Source organism: Aulonocara sp. 'chitande type north' Nkhata Bay, linkage group LG17, assembly GCF_057382095.1.
Source record: "Aulonocara sp. 'chitande type north' Nkhata Bay isolate Kocher_YH1m ecotype deep benthic linkage group LG17, A_spYH_male_GT1.1, whole genome shotgun sequence".
Classification (NCBI taxonomy): Eukaryota; Metazoa; Chordata; class Actinopteri; order Cichliformes; family Cichlidae; genus Aulonocara; species Aulonocara sp. 'chitande type north' Nkhata Bay.
In genome coordinates, this window is record NC_141360.1 from 15,191,346 (window position 1) to 15,213,831 (window position 22,486).

General features: G+C 42.1%; 2 protein-coding genes across 3 annotated transcripts in view; both read right to left on the minus strand.

The window, feature by feature from the left end:
• Nucleotides 1–3,484: 3,484 nt before the first annotated feature.
• Nucleotides 3,485–7,358, minus strand: mafaa (MAF bZIP transcription factor Aa). Its single transcript, XM_086269579.1, has one exon. The coding sequence runs from the start codon at nt 6,377–6,379 to the stop codon at nt 5,447–5,449; it is 933 nt and encodes a 310-aa protein (XP_086125705.1). The 5' UTR covers nt 6,380–7,358; the 3' UTR covers nt 3,485–5,446.
• Nucleotides 7,359–21,201: 13,843 nt separating this feature from the next.
• Nucleotides 21,202–22,486, minus strand: part of zc3h3 (zinc finger CCCH-type containing 3) — a 79,611-nt gene continuing 78,326 nt past the window's right edge. For both annotated transcript variants that reach the window (XM_086268256.1, XM_086268255.1), the window contains exon 12: nt 21,202–21,465. In XM_086268256.1, the coding sequence (XP_086124382.1) occupies nt 21,434–21,465 (32 nt within the window). In that variant the 3' untranslated portion in view covers nt 21,202–21,433. The remainder of the gene's footprint in view (nt 21,466–22,486) is intronic.

The following is a 22,486-nucleotide window of genomic DNA, read 5'->3' on the forward strand; positions in this document are numbered from 1 at the left end:
CCTGGGATCAAATTTGTAATTATATGCTTCCAATAATGCTTCATTTTCTCAGTTTCAACATTTGGTAAGTTGTCTTTGGACTGTCTGGGCCTATAACTGGAGAATTATTCCAGTCTCTTTTATGCTATACACAGCATCTCTTACATTGTGAATTCAGTATTATCTGTGAGGATTTAACAAGAAAAATTAGAATATGGTATATCCTCATCCTTTCATTCTCAATGAAAAATCCACTAACTGTGGACTTGTTTTCTTCCCATAACTGCCAGCAAGTACAGTGGAAACAGCAGAAACCACATTGCAGCTTCATTATGTGTATTCTTTATGCTTTAGCACAACCTGGCTGCAGGTTTTCTGTGTGTCAGTTAAGTGTGTCAGTTATCAAATCTGTGAGCCATCAGTGTGTACAATTTGATCAAAATCTATCTTATAACAATGATAACATGCTCCTGTAAACAATATGCAACAAATTCTGCAGCTCCAAAGAACATTAATCTCAGCATCTCCTCATGCCTGGAAAGTGAAGGCAACACTTTGAAGATTTCAACAAAGAAACTCTAACAACCTTTCTTGAGCAGAAGAAATGCACATTTAAATTTTTATTACATAGTTTGGTAATTTGACAAATAACCAAATAGCTTTGTGGGTTTCTCCAAACTCTTTAATTAGGACAACAAAAACAAGAGAAATAAATCCTACATATTCTAACATTTTAAGACTTTTTAAATCGAGGAAGAAGACACATTAAGGAGTTATGAAAATCTAACCTGGAGTTTTCATGGACATGCAAGCAGCGATGCTCCAAACATGCAGCCAATGCATGCAGCAAATCAGATTTGGGCCACTTTGAGTGTGTAATAAGAAGGTAGACTTAATGTCCATTAAGAACAGCAGGAATGCCTGTCTGCGATGATGCACTGAGGTCCAAGGTCTCTTCCAGGTTTAATAAAAGAATGAAAAAGAAAACGATGTGTCACAGGCCACAACACCATGAGGTAAAGGTGGTGGAGGCTGCAGCTTTCAGTGTGTTTGTCTGGACTTTCTGTTTATGGTGTGTGTGTGTGTGTGTGTGTGTGTGTGTGTGTGTGTGTGTGTGTGTGTGTGTGTGTGTGTGTGTGTGTGTGTGTGTGTGTGTGTGTGTGTGTGTGGGTATACTGTAGGTAAGCTGAGCCAAAGAGACGCTGACTGTGTTGAATCTCGGCAGCAGAGCAGCTCCAGACGCCAGAGACACGCTGCACCTCTCTCTCCCTCTCTCTCTCAATTCACTCGCTTTGTTTCTCAGATGCAGCTCAGATGGACTCTGCCTTGATGTATGGAAAGAAAAGCCCACTGAGTAGTCATGGTGATATCTCTCTCTTCCTCATACACACACACAGAGAGAGAGAGCACGCCTTCATTCCTCTGCACACACCCCACAATCCCACTACGTGTGTGTGCGTGTGCGTGTTATAAGCAGAAAATACACTCTGACTCTCGGTGAAGTGACGGCTGTCACGCTGCTCCCAGTTTTCCCTGACTCAGCAAAAACAGGAAGGAGGAGGAGAGTGATGGAGAGGCTGAAAGGTGGCAGAGGATAGGGAGCGAAAAAGGAAAGATATTAAGAGAAACGCTGGGTTTGAACTGATCGGTGAGAGTTGAAAAAAAGACTGTAAATGAATTCGTTTCTGAATTGGGGAAGCGGAGAAATGATGGACTCTGACATGAGGTACACAGTACATGACAGCAGTGAGAGCACGTGTTCAGGTGGAATTTGCAGAAATGACTGTTAAGAATAACTAATGAACTGACAAGTTAGTGTATGAGCGTGCGACAAAATGCGAGCAAGAAGGTTGAATGCTCGTAATTCTATTCATGACGGAAGGTTAAAGTCCTGCGCTGCAAAGAACGGAACAAGTGAAAATAGATTTTAAGCAGTAAGACTCTTCAGAAAGAAAAACTAAGAAGCGCTCCATGTCCCTGTTCAGTCGTTTGACTCACGCACAAAAACACACAACGACTGGGTAACGATTGCTTTCAGGTGCTGTTATGAGCTACAGTGAAATGTGAAGCTATTAGATTTTTACTGTTTTAGGTGTTTGAAATCCAAAAATGACAAAGTGTCACACCTAAAGCTTGGTGTGATCTTGACAGTGCAGGGAAAAAAAACTTTTAAAATTCAATAAATCATAAAGTGTGCGTCCATGCGAACAGGTACAACCGAATGTTTAAAGATGAAGCTGCAGATCCAGATGGGCGATTTTCACGCCTCCAGCATTCTACAGGTCTTTACTGTGTGGATCCCCCCCCCCCCCCCACACACACACACACACACACACGAGAGAGAGAGAGAGAGAGAGAGAGAGAGAGAGTTATGATATGTCTTTGAAGTGAGCCGATACCCAGCGGGCCTGACGGCCGTGTCGCATCAGCACCAACGCGGGCTGGCATGTGTCTAAACCCATGGTGATTCCACCCTGAGAGGAGAAAAGACCACTTAATGCTGCTTAGTGCGCGCGCAAACGTACGCACGCGCAGACACATAAACGTACACAAACGTCGTGGACATCCCGGGTATTTGGGAAAGCTGCCCTGTGGACGCGCTCAAAACACAGTGAGTGAGAAAGAGTCGTTGGCGAGGATCAGAGACCCCGGCTTCATCCATCCGTCACCGGCTGAGCAGGAGCGCGGAGGCCCGCTGACAGGCGACCAGAGCCGGTGCAGCAGAGCGGAGGAAAGGAAGAGGGTGGCCTCTCTCAGCCAGCCACTCTCTCTCTCTCTCTCTCTCTCTCTCTCTCCCTCTCTCTCACGCACACACACAAAGAATCTGGAAGTCTGGACCCTGATGCAGGAGATAAGAGCAGCTTTCTGCGTCCACAAGGCTCTGCGTGATCGGACAAACCAGAGCAGAGCGGCGCTCCTGAAAAACACCGAAGTGCAATTATGGAACGATTCATAAAAGTTACACGACTGAAATTGTGTAAAACGTTTCCGACTTTACCCTTGAAAATATAAGTAGGTAATAATAATAATAATAATAATAATAATAATAATAATAATAATAATAATAATAATAGTTCCAGCACGAATATAGCGCCAACTTTGCTTTTATATTATGAGTTTTTGCTCTTTATTTATTTTTTTTATTTAAAAAATCATTTATTGTATTTATTTTTTCTTTCTTAATTTCCATTAAATTTTTTAATATTTAATTGTTCAATATTTAATTATCTAACATTTTTCTATTATAGTTTAAGCGGCTATAAATATTTCGACATTGTTATTAAATCGTTCAGCTCTTTTGCTGCTCTTTCGCTAATTAGAGACTTTGGTCACATTTAATAACCCGCAATCGAACATTATTATTTTACAAACACGGACATTGTGACCTGAGAAAAATAAAACCTTGCTAGACTTCTGACCGTTTTATAAATAATTCATAAATCTCTTTTTTTCTTATAGGACATAAAAGCTGTTGTTAGAGAATGATGGCAGCGGCAGTCACTGGCACGGATTTGGGACAGAACTTTTTATTAAACATTATGAAAACAAGATTCTCAACAACGTTCCACTTTGTATGGTTTTCACTTGTTGACAGTCAGGACACGTTCATTGAATAAATATAGAAATCATATGTACAGATATAAATTTACAGCACTGTGCAGAAGTTGTTTTGCATTTATTCCCCGCGTTCTTTAACTTCACATTTTTTGAAGCTCTTGTTGCTTTCGGTAAATATGAGAAAAATTGAGATTTACACAAAAGACAAAAAAAATCTAATTAAAATAAGAAAGATAGGTGGATAGAATCTGATGTTTGTCTACATACTGGAAATGCTTAATTTGTTAATAATTCGCAAGAATCGACTTGTATTGTATATCTCCCCTTTTTTGGTTCCCATAAAAAGATACAAAATTGGAAGAATCACATTTTTCTCAGTTTTCTCTTCAGCTTGTTGTTGTTTTGCCCTGACATCCTGATCAAACACTTCCAGTCTCTCTCCCTGCACGGTTCGCCCTCCAACAGGTAGTCTGTGCATCGGGCACTTCTGCACAATATTGCACATATATCTATGTAGCAGGAACCAGGGGTTTCTTGTTGACAGAATAATGCATGGAGTTACTCCAAGAACAGGAAGCTCTACCATCAGACTTTTCTATTAGCGCTCATTAAGACTGCAGTTTAAACCCACAGCCCCTGCAAGACGTTTGATTACAATATTAAACGTAAAAAAGGAAAGAAAAGAAACATAAAAGAAACCCTAAGTCTTTTTTAATCGTCGGGTTGGTGCATAGAATTTTAGCAGCGAATGCAGTCCATGTAATAACCGAGGGTTTCCCTCTCACAGAATTTACATCCAGGGTTGTTTTTTTTAAACAGATCAAAAGGTCCTATGAGTAGAAAACAAAATGTCCAGTTTGATCTCTTCTTAGTGCAGTTTAACATTACACATGTTCAGTAGAAGGAGGACGAGGATATCATAGACGATTTGCATGCTGTTACATACAAACATTTGTATTTAAGACATTTCGAAGAATCCAAGCAACAAAAAGCAAGTTGTTGTTTTAAAAAGAGAGAAAGAGGGAGAGGGTAAAATAACACAGGTTACTGCTTTTCTCTACACAGTATGTACAGGTGGAAATAAATACAGTCTAAAATCTGGCTCAGTTAATCTCTTTTTGTCATGTTTTTTTTTCTTTTTCTTTTTTAAAACAATAGAAAAATTGATTGAAAATAGCAGTTAAAGACGCATCCAGTTTTTACGCACTACAGCAGATTGTTCTCCATTTTTTTCTCTCCTTGTACCTCTCGGGGTGTAGGATGGAAGAGGGGGTCATTGGCTTTTTATTTTTCCGCATACCCAGGCCTTACTGATGGCAGAGAAAGAGGAGGAAGAGGAGATGCGAACCGTGGGCCATGCTTTCCATACACGTGGAAGATTCGGGGAGAGGTTACCATACATGTCCTGCATGCAGGGTTGCAAATGGGGATGGGGGGAGTTGGGATGGGGGGATTATTAGACTTGCATTATTGAAAAGTCTCTGCATTACAGGCTTATAAACAGTCTTTCTTCGCCGGTGGTGTATTGCTTCTTCTTTTCAGTTCATTCAGACTTTTCCCCCTTTAAACAGAACACATTTGCCTCGTTTTTAAGACCAACCCCGCTGCTCTCTCTGAGTTAAGACAGTCACGTGTCATATTAGTTCAGTAAGACTCGTGATTAGCTTCTGCTGCACCGGAGGATACACAAATAAAAGTCTACAGGCTAACAGTGATCCCAAGTGCCCACCTGACAGGCTGCGGCATTCTTACAGAAGTTTCGCCTAAACATGTTTAAGACTGAAAATCGCGTCCGTGCACGGCTACTGCTTAAGTCTTGTGAGTGGAGGAAAAAAGTGTAAACAAAATAGAAACGAAGAACAAACGTGAATGAATGTCTGCGTGAGGCGCTACAGGTCAGCAGCCCCTCTCACATGAAGAACTCGGCGTTAGCTTGTTTCCCGGACGGATCTCTCGTGTTCGCGGGTCCGCCGGCATTGTAGGTCCGGCTGGCCAGCTTCTCGTACTTCTCCTTGTATAGATCCCTCTCCTTGACCAGGCGCGCCACGTCCTGCTTCAGCTGTTCCACCTGGTTCTGCAGGGTGCACTTTTCGGTCTCCAGCATGTGCCTCTGCTGCACGCGCTTGAAGCGGCAGGACTGCGCGTAGCCGCGGTTCTTGAGCGTGCGCCTCTTCTGCTTCAGGCGGATCACCTCCTCTTTGCTGAAGCCTCGGAGCTGCCGGTTCAGCTCCCGCACTGTCATGCTGACCAACTGCTCGTCCGAGAAGCGATCTTCGAGGCGGGCGTGGTGGCCGTGGTGGTGGTGGTGGTGGTGGTGATGCGCTTGGTGATGGTGGGCCGCCGAGGCCGCGGAGAGGTCCTCGCCAACGTACTGCTGCCCGCGGAAACCCTCGTAGGTCTGGTGGTGGTGGTGGTGGTGCGCGTTGCCGATGAGGGCCTCCACCGCGTCCTCCGGCGTCAGGTTGAGCGCCTCCGGATTGATGTGGTGCTGGTAGCTGGGGATCCAGTACAGGTCCTCCAGCTGGGGCTTCCCCCCGGTGCTGTGATTGTTGTTGCCGCCGCTGTTGTTGCTGCTGCCGTTGCTGCTGACGCCGCTGGCGAGGCCCTGGTTCGGCTGCGCGCCCGGGCTCGGGGCGCAGAAGCTGGGCGAAGAAGGCACGGAGGAACAAGGGGTGCTAATCGGGGTGGAGGAGAGGGAGCCCGACGGGAGGCGGTGGCAGTAGCGGTCGGCCTCCGGCGGCTCCTTCTTGACCTCGAACTTCATCAGGTCAAAGTCGTTGACATACTCGATGGCCAGAGGGCTGTTGGGCAGCTCTGCGCTCATGGCGAGGTCGGTGGCCATGTCAGTCCATGCGACGACTCCTGCCCTCACAGCCAAACCGACGGCGGGCAGTCCTCTCGGATACAGATTGTGGAGAGGGATAAAAGGTTGTATGGTGTATAAATAGACACACGCACACGCCCGGTGCGTGGGGCTACTGCAGGGCCAGCAAGCGGGTAGAAAACTTATTAAGGTTGTTTGTCCCTAAGTAACTTCTATTTATAGTGGCGTGAATATACCTCTGCATGTAAATGAACTTGTACACCTGCCAGTTCGCCTCCGCTCCCTGCTCTTGTTGACAACTTATCCCAGGTCAAATGCACGCTTTAATACCAGGAGCCCCCCCGGGGTGCTTGAAACTCGAGCCCAGTGAATTTGGAACCACCAACCTGTCCTGTCCTCGCTTCACCTCTGCAGCCCACTTGCCTCCCTGTGATTTACAGTCCTCGGTTCTGCTCGATCGAGTGACAGGAACAGATCTCTTCTCCTCCGCTCTCCGGCCGTATTAGAAATATTTTCCAAGCATCCCTCCTCCGCTGTTTACAAGTTGATCGCGAGCTCCTGTAGGCTGCTGGCTCGAGTCACTGCAGCATGGCCCGGACTTAAAGTTTTTTCTCATACAGTCACATCTACCAGTGTGGCGCTGGGAGCTGCTCGGGGTTGCGAGTAAAAATAAAAAAATAAAAAATAAAGATTTACCAAAAAGTCCCAGGAATCCACAAGCCGGTATGGCACGCGTGCGGATGGTTACAGAGCCCGTGGGATTCAGATGAAGTTGCAAACAGTTCTCTTACTTGCAGGGACAGGAGGAGGCTTGTCCCTGGTTCTTGTGGTCAGTCCATTTATGAATTTAAACAGCCTACTTACAGGCTCGGTCCCCTCGGTGCTGCCCCCCCTCCTCTCTCTCTCTCGCTGGGTCGCACTTTTGACCTTTCGTGTGGAATTTTATACAAGAGGTGATAAATTCCAGCTGTTTTGTGTCTGACGGCCCTCACAGAGCTCCTCACAGCAACAACGCAGTGTAACTGAGTCGCTGGAAGGCACTCTGCACTTATAAAGACAGCGTGGCCCCCACGACCCTCCCACACGGAGGTGCGACGGGCCAATGAGGAGGAGCTGGCAGCCGCGCATTTGCATTCTCCTATAAGGGAAGAGCCTCCCAATTGTCTAGCAGCGGCCGGCCGAGGATAGCCGAATGCAGCCGAAGGGCGGTGGGTGGGGTGGGGGGGGACACGAAGGGGAGAACAGGTGCAGCAGATCCCCCCCTCTAGTGACCGAGCAAACGCTACTGCACGGAAGACCGCACGGAGTAAGAGGAGAACTACCGGAGTTTCTCGGAGGGAAACATGTTTACTCAGAAAGGAGAAAGACTTGTGAGCGAAGCGGTCTGTGATGTAAAGAGGCTGCTGAGAGTCCCAGCAAGGAGAACGACCTCCACCTCTTTCATTTCTGATATCTACATCCTGCAAACATGCAGCAACTGTATGGAGGTCTGTTTCACCCCCTTATAGGCGGGGAGCTCCTGTAATGATACCCGTTTTACACTTTTTACATTTGAGCTTCATGAATGTAAGAAGGTGTGTGTGTTACTGTTTCCCCGGGATCACTATATAATCATTTATAGAATTTGACAGCCAGTACTTTTACGGAGTTCATAAATCCAGTACGAATCGATTACAATTCGTGACTATTTCACGAACTGCCTTAAGACCGGGAATATACCCGGTAAAAAAAAAAAAAAAAAAAAAAAAAAAAAAAAATATATATATATATATATATATATATATATATATATATATATATATATATATATATATAGGCCACGTGGAACAACATAGTTCTTAAAAAAGGTAGTAAAAGAAAGGACAAGCGGAGAAATCCAGCTAAACTACGGATTAAGTAGTAGTACAAGTAATAAAAGAAATTTAAAAAAAATAAAGCAAAGAGAGAATTTCAAACTGCTACTGGAATAATAATAATAATTTAAGAAAAAAAGTCCAGGTTTAAGTGTGGGAGCGCACATCAAACGCATAAAACAATGAGAAGAATGTATTAGACCCACTTTCCATTTCCAGATCCCGGACACACCACACACATCCAAATCTATCAATCACCGATCGATTTAAGGCCGCGCGCCCCTTTGCCAAAAAGGAAAATCAATCCGCGTTTCCGCAGGTCCACGAGGAGGCCGCGGAGTATCTGCGCGCGGGGTTAAGTAAGATTGGACAGGCTCTATTTTCATTCGCAATTAAGCACAAATTGCATCATCTCAGCTCATCTCCGCAGATCCACGCATAATTAAACCCTGCGCGCGTCTCCATCTGGGACGCATAAGTCTTTTTTTGTATTATTAATTCGGCGGGGGTATAACAGCAAGGCTGAGCAGGATGAGATGTCGATAAGCATCATGGGAATAGGACTTAAACGGAGCATCGCTGCACCTGACCCGCTTAGCCTCCTCAGCAGTGGCCGCATCCCAGAGGACCATCTCACTGACACTTGAGTGATACATGTGCGGGAGAAAGTGCCGATCTGCGGGAAAAACAGGTGGCAGTAAGTTTAACTTGGTCAGATGTGAAAAGCAAAACCTTGCACAGCTGCTGAGCTTAACTTCCAGTCCGAAGCGGCCATGAAATACGCGCCCCCTCTGCCTCAAATCTGCTGGCAACGATGAAAAGAAGAGTGTGAGATGAAGGGACGGAAATCATATCAAGGTATTTCAAGTTTAGGTGTGCTAAGTCATTATTAGAGGGTTTAAAAAAAATCTAATAAGCAGGAGCTGGCCCTCAAACGCCAAGCTAAGCAGTCTGCATAGAAATAGCGCATTTAAGAAGATCTGCTGTGTCCATTCATTGTCAGGGGAAGGGGAGTGTCTGCGGCCGAGGGCTTGAGACATAAATTTTTGAAGTCAGGGTTTTCATTGTGTCTTTGCATACTGGGACTTCGCTGCAAGTGCAGTTCTACCGATTTAAGCAAAATGGACATCAGCAAGGTGGTGGATCTATGAGGATCACTTTGAGCCAAGGTAGCCAGCATCCAGACCAGCTCCGGGAGGTGGCTGAGGGTTATCTGAGGCCTTTGGGGGTTTTGTCACTAATGCCGCTGCAGAGGAATCAGATTTAATTGTGCAAGGAAAGGATATGACACACACGCACACATGCATGAGCATTAAGAGTGAAGTTGATAGGGGGCTTACTTTAGACAGCAAGTTTTGCCACATTTCCAAGGCCTGGCATGTATAGAAATCATGTTTGTTCTCCACGGCGATGAAAAGGACTCAAAGAAGCAGAACAGCAATTCAAACAACACACACATCTGTTTTGCTCTGAATTTCAGCTCAGTGCGAGACTTGACACCGTGCCATCACTGAGTCCACAGACACTCGTAGAAAGACCAAATCACACAACACAACTGTTCCCACCAGCATGCACATTCTTATGGCTGCTGTCCGAACAAGCGAGTGAACTCAGCACACTAAGAAATCCATTAGCGATGATCACAGAAACTTTGGGAAAAGAGAAACTCTAGTTTTCCTGTGGAAGAAATTCAGAAACATTCAGTTTGCTAAATGCATTGTGTGAAAAATGGAAAGACACCAAGGAAAGGAAAGCTAAATTAGGATGAGGTGCTGGATGGAGAGATGAAGGTGACAGAGTGTCAACTTCAGAGGGAGTTCAGTACCAGCAAACTGCATTTATTTAAGTAATTTGTTTTTATCAGTTTTGGCTTTTTGTTGTTAAAGTTTAATTATTATACCTAAGAAAATGTAAAATTAATTGAGAGTTAAAGGGGTAAAAGATGTTGAAATTTACTTTATATATTTATACTTTATATAGTTTTCTTATATTGAGTTATGTTTACTTTTGTCTAAACACAGTAAAATTCTGCTCTTGCTTCATTTATAATTTCTACTTTAATATTTAAAGTAAAAAAAACAAAAACAAACATTTCTCTTGTGGCAAATCCAAACACTCATTAGAGTTGTGTGGCAGAGAACAAGCATACCATATCTTGTCTGGTTTTCTTTTGTTTTGGTGAGTCGACTTCTTAAATTCTATAGTGACATTTTTTGGGTGGCGGAGACAGGTGACTGTGAAAACCGTCAGCAACAATAACTTGAAGTAATTTTTTTCTGTTTGACTTTATGAGTCTCTCACATCATTGTGTCAAACAGAATGGCAGTGCAGGAATTTTGGCCCAATCTTCCTTATAACATTGCTTCAGTTCATTGCTTAAACTAAGCTTTGGCTGCTGAACAGATGTCCTCACAATTGACTCTAGAGTATTTTGGTATGCAGAAGCATTCATAGTCGATTAAATCACTGTAAGTTGCCCAAATACGGTGGCTGCAAAACAAGCCTAAATCATCAAGCCTCCTCCACCGTGTTTGCTGTATGATACGGTGCTGGTATGAAGTGTTTTTGCGGATGAGCTATGCTATGGTTTGATTTTTGCATTTTGTTCAGGTGCAACTTTGCAATGTAAAGCTGTGCTGCCATGACCTTTTTATCCTGGCAGCTTTTCCAAACAAGAGCTCCTAGGAAGAATGGACATCCCAGCATCCCAGCAAATGATTGTAGCAAGATGTTGTCTGCATGCAATTCAATTAAGTTATCTTTATATAGCCCCAAATCACAACAACAGTTGCCTGAATGTGCTTTATTGTAAGGTAAAAACCCTACAATAATACAGAGAAAATCCCAACATTCAGATGATGCCCTATGAGCAAGTGCTTGGCAACAGTAGGAAGGAAAAACTGCCTTTTAACAGGAAGAAACCTCTAGCAGAACCATGTTAATGGCTGTGCCATGTTCATGCATGCTCAATAATCCAGGTAAAGAAATCCCAGAAAGTTGATTCTGTTCATCTGGATGCAGAATTTTGAGTGGAATGAATGTTCATCACTCTTCCAAATGATGTCTTCAGTCTAATCTGACTGCAGGTTTCCCCAAAAGAATAAGCAGTACAGATGGATGAGGATAAATGACAGTGATAAATCTCACTAACTTTGATGTAAGGAAATGGAAGCTTTGTTACAAAAGATACAAAAACATTTTTGGACTCTATACATAGCTACTCCCTTCATAAAAAATGTACAATAGTTGATTTTGGATTTGCAATAAAAAGCGAAGCTACTTTAATTTACAGGCGTGCCAGTTGCTCTCTGCTAGTCACTCCATCTGCCAGTTTGAGGTTGAAGTTTGCTACCATTAGCTAGTAATTAGAGCTCCACCCTCTTATCTAAATATGCTTAATTCTGTCTCCAAGAAAACAACCACAGGAGAGGCCAAAAAATTGTGTGATGTCACAATGATTACATGATTCCATCTTTTATACAGTTTATGGCGTTGAAACAAGCAACATCTCTGCTCATCCCACCAGAGCTAACACCAATCTAATTCATGTTATGGATATAGTAAATGGACTGATTCTTATATAGCACTTGTTTAAACCCAACAAATGACAAACAAGTACAATTACTTTTGCTTACCACTCAGTTGTCATATCAGTGTGTATGTGACATTTCACTTTTAATGGCCAGTTTGACTGGATTAGGCACACCTTTAGCGTACTGTTAGCGTACTGTTCAGGCTGCAGTGCATGTGTTACTGTAGCTCAGGATTCCATGTCTGTCTAAACACATGTATACAATTGCAATATATTTTAATATTTTGTGTATTCATATATCTGTCCATGTCTCATGATCTATCTGGCTTGTTCCTGTAATCGTACAAGAACAGCCACGCAGCTTTCCTTTTTGACAGCTCAACCTGTCGGTCCATCCAGTGATGATGTTGTTATAGTAACAGGGCATAGAAACTTAAACTAAACAGCAAAACCCCAGAAGAAAAATAAATAGGATTTTTAGAACCCTTGAGCACTTTCTCACAAGCCAGTTCTGTCAAATCTCCAACACACACTCTCACACAAACACACACCCGATGAAGGATCACAGTTGACCTTTCTTTTTGTCTCTTCGAGTCTCCATGGACAGATGATTTCTCTCCCTGTCTTCTCTCCATCTCGTGCGCTTTTACTAAAAATTGAAATATTGATCTTAATTAGAGTTTGCCGAGCTCAGCAGCTCATGTTGAGGGTTTTAGACAAGAAGCAGCAGACATCTGTCTAAGGCACTTACATCTTCAGCGTAAGAGAGCAGCGTGGGTGAGGAGGGGGGAGGAAGGGGAGGGAGGGAGGGGATGTGTGGTGAGAAGAGAAGAGTGATGGCTCCCTCTCTTCTGCTTTTTCTGAGAAACATGTTAAGCTCTCCATCTCCGCTCGCTGCTGTCAATACCACTGAGAGAGAAGTCAAGTGAAAAGTGACATGCACACACACAACTCAAATACCTATCCTAGCAAAATGTATTCATCACAGTCTGACTGGCAGTTTTGTGGCAATCTGTACATGAGCAAAAGTTTTTAACTTGGTCACATTCATCATCTGAAGGATCTCAACCCCAAGTACGTCCTTGATGAAACAAACAGTATCCTAAAGAAAGCAGTTCTCTTGTCTATTTGAATAGAAATACTTTTAACTGGGCTCAACATTCACTCTCAGTATCCATTAGTGCTGTAAATTTGAAAGTGAGGACCTTTCCAGAGTAGTAAACAACAGACTCACGTTATCGTGTGGATCAGAATAAGTGGTTCTTAAACTGATGGGCTTAGAGACACTGCAGGTGAGGTAAGTTGGATGGCAAGTAGCAAAATGCACAAAATGAAAACAACTGGAATAAAAATGTTGTATTTTAAAATTTACAGTTTCACTACCGACCACTTCAGGCTGGCATGGACACTTTGATTGATAGATGTACTGCATTAGGCCTCACCTCCGCTAATTTGAATAACTGAATTAGACCTCTCTGCTTGCAGCTTTTAATGCATTTATTGGTCCGTTGCTTGGCAAAAGTTAGCCGTTATTTCTGTTTGTGCGATACCCTCGTATAATGGATACTGCTTGGTAGCTTAAGAATGCCATCTGCACTGTAATCTGGACACAACCTTGTTAAAGTGAATTGTTAAATGTTGTCATTTTTATGCTTATTGTTTCAAACTGTGTGATCAAAGACATTCCTTTGTCTCTGACCACCTCTCCAGCCACTCTGGTGCTGGGGGAGGTTTTTATTGTAAGCACATGCTATCTGAAAGATCTGTTTCTTGTGTTGTAAGCTTCCTGCTTTTATGATCCTTTTGGTGAGCAGAACCTGATGGTCCAATTTTATTATGAAGAATTATTTGGAGGAATAAAAAACAAACAAGCAAACAACCCCCCAAACAAAAATAAAGAAATAAATCAAGAAAACCAAACTAGACCTGTTGGCTACTGCCATAGAGATTGAAAATGTGACGTCATTCAGGGGTAAAACCGCAAAGGATTCTGGGAACTCGTGGCAAGAGGTACTAGCGCACGCAGGCTTTCAATTGAAATCAGTTATACAGCGATAAAAAGAAACACAAAAAAATGTCAAGAAGCTGTTGTATTATTAACTGCAATAGCCGGTCTCATGACAGCCACGGGAAGCCGACGGGTAAAGAGATCGGTTGTTATCGGATTATGTCGTTGAAGAGAAATTGTTCGAGCCATGTTTCCGAAGTAATAAAGAGCCAACGGATGGCCTGGATTGCAGCCATTCAAAGACCAAATATAACGTCCCAGAACACTCCAGCTCACAGGTTAGTCTGCTCCAAGCATTTCCACAAAGGTCAGTCTTCTGTTGTAGTTAATACGTCATTTTTCATAACATAATTAGTGATATAGGTTACAAGCAAGTCTGGCGCTGAACAGAAATTGTCGCGCTATGCTCCTTTATTTATTGTGCATAAATAGTGAATTGTCCTGACACAATATTGCGTTTCGCTTCTGTTATTACCATGGTACATTGACAAAAACATATACTTTTATTCACAGGGTAAAAGAGTTGTTTTGTATCACTAATTGTCCAGTACGATTACAGCATACAGTATTATTGTCACTGCTACATTTCTGTGATGCTACCAGAAATTATTTCCACTACTAATTAATTACCGTTGAGCTCAAAGGTTATATTAATAAACGGTTAACGAATGTGTATTTATGAAGATGATTTGTGAGACTGGTAAACTTATGATACGTACGATGGTCTTTCGTTCTACACGGTGCATTTCAAGGTCCTGTACCCATCCGTCGGTAAACTGTACCTGGGCTTGTTGCAGTGACCTGAAGTTACTAAACTTCATGAGTGTATGCACTCACTCCAAGAACCGTATAATTATAAATGAGCGTGGTGAAGTTGGGCAGCACGCTAATGTCTTTTGTCCACTCTGTGTGCTCGTAAGGGTCTGACCCTTTCACTCCTTTGATTTTTTTCCTCGTGAAAGTCACGTGGTCTGTCAATCTCTATTGGTGGGAAGAGGATTTTAGCACTGTCTACTTTCTATAGTTGGTTATGCAGCATGAAGTACGAAGAGAGAATGTATACAGTGTATAGTGAACACCAAATTACACCTTGACTGGGTAAAATAGCATTGACTTAATACTGTTGTGTAATCATTAAAAAAATCATTAAAAAAACATTGTTACAGTTTTTTTTTTAACCTATTTTTTGTACAATTACAAATGGTTATTGTAAGGTACTGACATTATTTAATCTAAGTGATGGGTACGAAGCAAAACTAGCTTTGATACACAGAGTTTTCCAATACCTTGTTCTGCCAAACACATCTCACAATATCAGATTTTTAATACAAATGTCAGGGTTCCTGGGTCGGTGACCCAGTGTTTTTAGTTTTGTCACATTTAGGTTATGTTGCCACATCAATGTTCTCACTTCCTGCTTTTCCTGTGTCAGCTCGTCTCTTGTGTTATTAGCCAGATTATGTTCAGCTGTGTACTCACCGGTCTCTCATTATCATCCTCATCAGTCTGTGTATTTAAGTCCTCTTTTTCCACTCGTTCACTGTAGTGTCATTGATGTTAATGTCGTCTCTCCGTATGTATATTCAGTTAGTCAGCCAGCCATTCATCCAGTCTTTCAGCCAGCCAGCCAGCCAGCCAGTCAGTCCTTCGTTCCTGGCCTGTTCATCCACGATTCATAATAAACCATCTTCAGTTCTTCACTATCCACCAGTCCTGCATTTGGGTCACTTCCTCGCCTCCACACACGACACTCCTGACAACAAGAGTTACTGAGTGATTCTTTTATTTTTTATTTTTATAAAAGATATAGATCTCAAAGTCTATAGAAAATGTGAAATAATGGTATCAATAAAAAGTTGTTGTTTTTTTTACTAGTATGAACAACTGTCAACAATATGTGCTGTACTTAAATTGCACATAAAAATGATGACAGTACAGCAGAGCACCAACTGTAGAGCCATCTGTGAGTCAAGGTGGAGGGAGGAGCTTGACTCAAGCAGCAACCTGGCTGCATCCCTGTGAGTGACTTAGTTTGTTGTGGGAAGTTAGACAAGTTGCCACAGCAACAGAAACATACGGTGAGGCTATAGGAAAGTAGTGACTGAAAGAGATCCAAGCTAAACTGGAAGGTGTCCATAACCCTAACTACACATACGCATAGTTTTAATGAATTATTCATTTAGTTTCAGTATATTGTCACACCCTATTATACAATATAGCCTACTAATTTCCAAAGTTGTTGTCACATCACAAAATACACAACTCCAGCTCTCCACTGAAAAACTCAGAAATGAGCCACACTGTCACACTTAATAATGGATTGCATTTATATAGCGCTTTTCAAGACCCTCAAAGCACTTTACAATTCCACTATTCATTCATTCACTCTCACACACTGGTGGAGGCAAGCTACAGTTGTAGCCACAGCTGCCCTGGGGCAGACTGACAGAAGCGAGGCTGCCATATCGTTCCATCGACCCCTCTGGCCAACACCAGTAGGCGAAGTGTCTTGCCCAAGGACACAATGACCGAGACTCGAACCGGAAACCTTCCGATTACAAGATGAACTGCCAACTCTTGAGCCACGATCGCCCCCAACCACTTAGGTGACATGCTCCCTTGCTGCCATCAACACAGCCAGAGGGGCTTAATCCGTTATTTAGTTTCTCAAATTAGCAAAGCAGTGTAAACATAGACGTGCGTCATCAAGTCCAGTGACATTCTGTCATGCAGATACTCTCCCAGGATAGATATTCAGTTAGAGGCTTGTTTCATAATAAACTCCATTGTGTTGATCATAACCGGGGAGAGCAGTGAGTACCTGCGCATAAACACTTGTTAAAAGGAAAAGCTGACTTTCAGAGGAGCTGCTGTTGAGAATAAAAAAGTTAAAAGTAACACAGTTATAATAGGATCATGTGAAAAGACACCTAGCTGTGTTTTGCCAAACACATCTCACAATATCAATATCTGATCTGAAAAAGAAGAAGTGCTCAGACATACAATAAAACACTCTTCAATGCCTCTATGTGATTCTTTTCATGTGCTGGATGGAGGCTGTTAGGGCACAAGACATGTATAAATATGTGATTGTATAGTCACGATCTAGCTGTGTATCAAAGTTGTATTAAGTGTCAAACTACTTTTTTGTTGCCATCACAACTGCAAGGTTAAATAGCACGTTTATGTTGTAAAACGCACACACACAATTTTTGGTCCCCATGAAGATGTTAATACCCGTCCACACACACACACACACACACACACACACACACACACACACACACACACACACACACACACACACACACACACACAGTCAACCAGAGTGTAACAGTATGGTAGGCAGTAAAGCAAAAGTCAGCAACTCACAATATGCTTTTTTAAATATGAGATATTTCTGCATTTTGTGTTAGAGAATTTGAACTGGCTCAAGAGGTACATGGTCTTTTTTTGATTCAATTACAGTAAGACTTTAAATTAGATTGTCAGAATTATAATACTGTTGGCTCAAGAATGACATGCTTTCACATTTAGAGTCGTGGTAAGAAGTTTACGCACATTTATGATGGGCATGAATGTCATGGTAATTTGGGGCTTATAATGATTCCCTTGAACCTTTTCCATGGCCGAATGAGCTTCAATGACCTTAAAAACAAGTATTAGGTGCACAAGTTTCAACTTTTATTTTAAAAGGCTTCAAAATATACAGTGGGGCAAAAAAGTATTTAGTCAGCCACCGATTGTGCAAGTTCCCCCACCTAAAATGATGACAGAGGTCAGTAATTTGCACCAGAGGTACACTTCAACTGTGAGAGACAGAATGTGAAAAAAAAAAAATCCATGAATCCACATGGTAGGATTTGTAAAGAATTTATTCGTAAATCAGGGTGGAAAATAAGTATTTGATCAATAACAAAAATACAACTCAATACTTTGTAACATAACCTTTGTTGGCAATAACAGAGGTCAAACGTTTACTATAGGTCTTTACCAGGTTTGCACACACAGTAGCTGGTATTTTGGCCCATTCCTCCATGCAGATCTTCTCGAGAGCAGTGATGTTTTGGGGCTGTCGCCGAGCAACACGGACTTTCAACTCCCGCCACAGATTTTCTATGGGGTTGAGGTCTGGAGACTGGCTAGGCCACTCCAGGACTTTCAAATGCTTCTTACGGAGCCACTCCTTTGTTGCCCGGGCGGTGGGGGACAGAAAAGCTTCTTACAGAAGACGTTACAGGTCTGTGAGATTTTCCTTGTTTGAGGTGACCAAATACTTATTTTCCACCCTAATTTACGAATAAATTCTTTACAAATCCTACCATGTGAATTCATGGATTTTTTTTTCACATTCTGTCTCTCACAGTTGAAGTGTACCTCTGGTGCAAATTACTGACCTCTGTCATCATTTTAAGTGGGGGAACTTGCACAATCGGTGGCTGACTAAATACTTTTTTGCCCCACTGTATGAAGTAGTACAGCGGTCCCCAACCTGTTTTGCGCCACAGACCGGTTTATGTCCAACAATATTTTCACAGACCTTTAAGGTGTCACGGATAAATACAACAAAATAAAACCAATACTGGTACCAAAAAAAAGAAGATTTATTCATACACACGGGAAAAGACCCAGGGAAATCAAGTTAGTGATAAACATTTTAGTGTTAAACAAATAACACTAAAAACCGATAAAAACCCAGAAAACCATAAATTTCACACCCGAGCCTCAACTCTCATGGCCCGGTATCAAACAACTCACGGATCGGTACCGGTCCGTGGCCCGGGGGTTGGGGACCGCTGAAGTAGTACATGTGTCACACTGACTGTTGCCATCACAATGCTTTGGTTAAATTGCAGGTTTGCCTCATAAACCACAGGATAAGGTGCCACACTTGTCACACTCACACACAAAAAAATGTGTGTATTATAGATTCAATGCAACTGAGTGTTATTACAAAAATGGAGACGGCTGGAAGGTAAGTGCTGAAGGTTGTTTCAATGTCAGAGGGAACTATTAACACTTAAACATGAAAACACACGTGGACCTCGAGTTAATAATTTTTTGCCATATTTAGTAAACCTGACTAAATAGGTTTAGTCAGGTTTAATATAATTATTATACTTATATAATTATACTTTAGAGTGTGCCTAACTGTGTGTTAGGGGGCATCCTATACTACATTAGAGTAGTGCTTGTGTTACACAATGTCAGTGTTGAGGCTTCGGACTGTAGGTGGGGTGATTTCAACATTACAGGAATATTCTGAGTATGGTCAACATGGAGATTAACTGTGTTACCTTTTTAAAGTAACTGAGATGATGGTGTACCTTTAAAAACCAAATAAATACATACATAAAATAAAAATGGCAAGAGGAACATATGTGTAACAAAACAGAGGTGCAAGATAAGATACTGGACAAGTGTAATATCTTAGCTCTATACAGTGTGTGAGAGATTGTGTGTTGTACGGAGGGTGAACTAGAAGTTTGGGCCATATTGACATGATAGCATTACACAGTTCCTGCAGATTTGTTGGCTGCACATCTACGATGCTGACATAGTCCTGAGTCTTTCATCCAGTGTTTTAACATTTGTATCCTATTCATTTATTTATTTTTAATCTTTAGTTCTGGTTCCATTTGTATTCTGGCTGCTGTTTAAATTTTAAGTATTCATTTGTATTTACTTCTTTGAGTTTAATCCATCTTCTCTACTGTTCCATTGTATTTTCTTTTATGCATCTTTGCGTTTCCTTTTTAGTTGCTTACTGTTTTATTTTGAAAGGCATGCATCTTTGGTGCTTTGTAATTAGTTTTACTTCTTGTGTATATATTGTCCAAGTCTGCCCCTGTCCTTCTTTGCGTTGTCCACATTGCTGTGTGTCTCCCTTGCTCTGCTTTCCCTGAGTTTCCAATGCATTTTCTGGATGTTTGGACTCCTTGATGTGGTGCCCGGTTATCATCTGGATTTTGGACTTTGGGATTTTCTGGAGCAAGAAGCATTAAAGCTTGTTTGAAGTGTATTCCTGTCTCAAGAGTCCTGCATTAGGGTCCATAAAGCTTTTCCTCCACACAGTGTTTCATGACAGATGTGAAGCAGTAATACTGCAACAAGATGTTCTACTTTCTTCCCCTTTCTGATGCTTCATTTGAACTTAAACAGGTCCATTCCTACAAGCCTAAATGCACTGAGTCACAGCCATGTGATTGGCTGATTAGAGATGAGGTAGAATAGGTTTATCTAACAAAGTAGTCTATAAGAGTGTGCATGTATACTTCAGTCAAGACCACTGTAGTCAAAAGATCATTTGAAATGGAAACATTATATATTTGGCAGCTCAGCGCATACATTGAATTTAAATGTAGGAAAAGGAGCAGCGTGATCCCAGCACAGAACAGAGGAGCTGTCAGTGACATCAGATATGACATCTCTGTGGAGAGCATCCTCACACAGAACATGACATCGTGGTTTGGGAACAGCTGTGTTAAGGACCAAACAGCTCTTCAGAGAGTGATCCGTACAGCAGAACGCTGCTGCAGGATTGCTCTCCCCCCGCTTCAGGACACCTACACCAGGAGATGCCGGACTAGAGCAGCGCAGATACTGAAGGACTCGTCCCATCCTGGCACAAACTGTTCCAACTTCTGCAATCCGGTAGAAGGTCCCGCATCATGGAGCTCCCCCCCCATTACACACACACACACACACGCCCTCTCACATCATCCATAACTGACTGAGATAGGACCCTCTTCTAGACACTAAACCCACTGGCACAATGTACATTTCAAATTCCTTTCATTTTAAATATGTTTATATTGTCTATTCTGTAAAATAGATTGTGAAATGTACAGAATTCACCTGCTTGCTGCATACATGCTACTACTGCACGTTTACCTAATGTATATATTATATATAATCCCCCCCTCTGCTTTTGCACAAGTCGAGGAGCGTGTCAGGTTACATTTCACTGTGTGTTTTACTTGTATAACTATGCATGGGACGAATAAAGAACCTTGAACCTTGATAAGTCAGGCACTACATGAAAGGAGGAGCTGGGGTGGAGATGAGCTGCAAAGTGTCTTGCAGATGTGCAGCCACTGTAGGAGCTGAGCATGACTTTATTTACTGTGTATGGATGCTCAGCCTCTTTGAGAAAGTGTCTTTTCTGCTTTATGTGTTAAAGCTGTAGTGGCTAGGAGCCAAACACAGGCGCACACAATGTGGCGAAGGTGTGCTTATGTTTCTCATCTCCAGAATTTAAACCGTTTTTGTTGCCACCACCTGCCAAGCTCCCACAAACCCTCTAGGGTCATTTCACAACACCACAACTCCAAATCAATTCAGTTTTATTTCTGTCTTGTCAATTCACAACAACAGTCATCCCAAAGTGCTTTAGATTGTAAGATAAAGATCCGGATTCAGATTAAAAAAATAACCAAAAAAAAAACAACTGACAACACACATTCAGAGTTAATACTTTATTTCTTTACAAAACTGGCATTGTAAACATCTAACTGATATGCAAAACATGTTCATAGACAAAAAGCATAAAACTTTCAGGCCCTGAGTGAACTCATTCAAGATGGATACATGTGCCAGGACAAGCCTGAGCTCAGAACTCACATAACACTAAACCTGATAAAATCCTTTCGTGTCCAGTCCCACTGGTTTCTGTGATCTTACAGACGAGGCTTGATCTGCAGTTTTTTCTCTGTGGAAGAAAAAAAAACACCCTGAAGATTAGGAGGAAAAAAAAAGAGTATTTGCAAAAATTAAATGACAAAGAGGTCCAGTTAGAAAATGACAAATTGTGTGTTTGCTCATGTGCAACTGACTCTGTTGAATCCTGCTCAAACATTGAGTGATGACATCTCAGTTGATGAGCAAATGAGGAAGAAGATAGAAACAGTACAACAGCGATGAATGAAGGTAGGTGGGAATGTGTGTGTGTGTGTGTGTGTGTAGCCTGGCAGTGATACATTGCATCTGAGCTAATTTATGCAAAGTGAAGAGGAACTTGTTTGGCTCAGTTCCACCTTTAATGAGGCTCTGGGCGGTGCAGTGTGTTAGTGAGAGACCAGTGTGTCATTAGTATTACTTAAGAGCACAAACCAACTGGACAGAGGGGGTGGACGGATGAGCCAGTGATGGTCTGTGTGTGTGTGTTTTCCTGGCACCCACAGGACAAAGCTCTAGTCTAAAATGTTCTTCATAGCGCAAAACAAAACAACACCTTTGATTTCTAGTTTCCAGGTGTTTCTGAGTCGCTTCAATCTACAATTCTACATGTTTCTTACAATGTGAGGGAACTCTGCAAGGAGAAACTTCCAGCTGATAACACTTCTTTCCATACTCACCGAAGTCCTTCGAAAATCATGTCTTGACAGCCATCTTAAAACATCTTACACCACCATTTTCATTCACCTAAACTAACTTTATTGTAACTAATCACCGAGAAATATAAACCGCTTGTATATGAAGGCAGTAATCAAAAAGTTTTCAAAAGTCCCTTTAAAAACAAAACCTTTACATAACTTATAATCTTCAGTTCAAAGTCAACTGCCTGAGAACTTTGTCGTTGTGACTTTACTTATTTTGAGATCTTAAAATTGCAGCCGTGCTGAAACCTGTCAGTGTCTACTGCAAGATTATTATTAAAAAATATTTGGACTGGGACTGTGTATTACTGGATACGGTGAGAGGTCAAGATGACCCAGGTCAGTCAAAGGTGC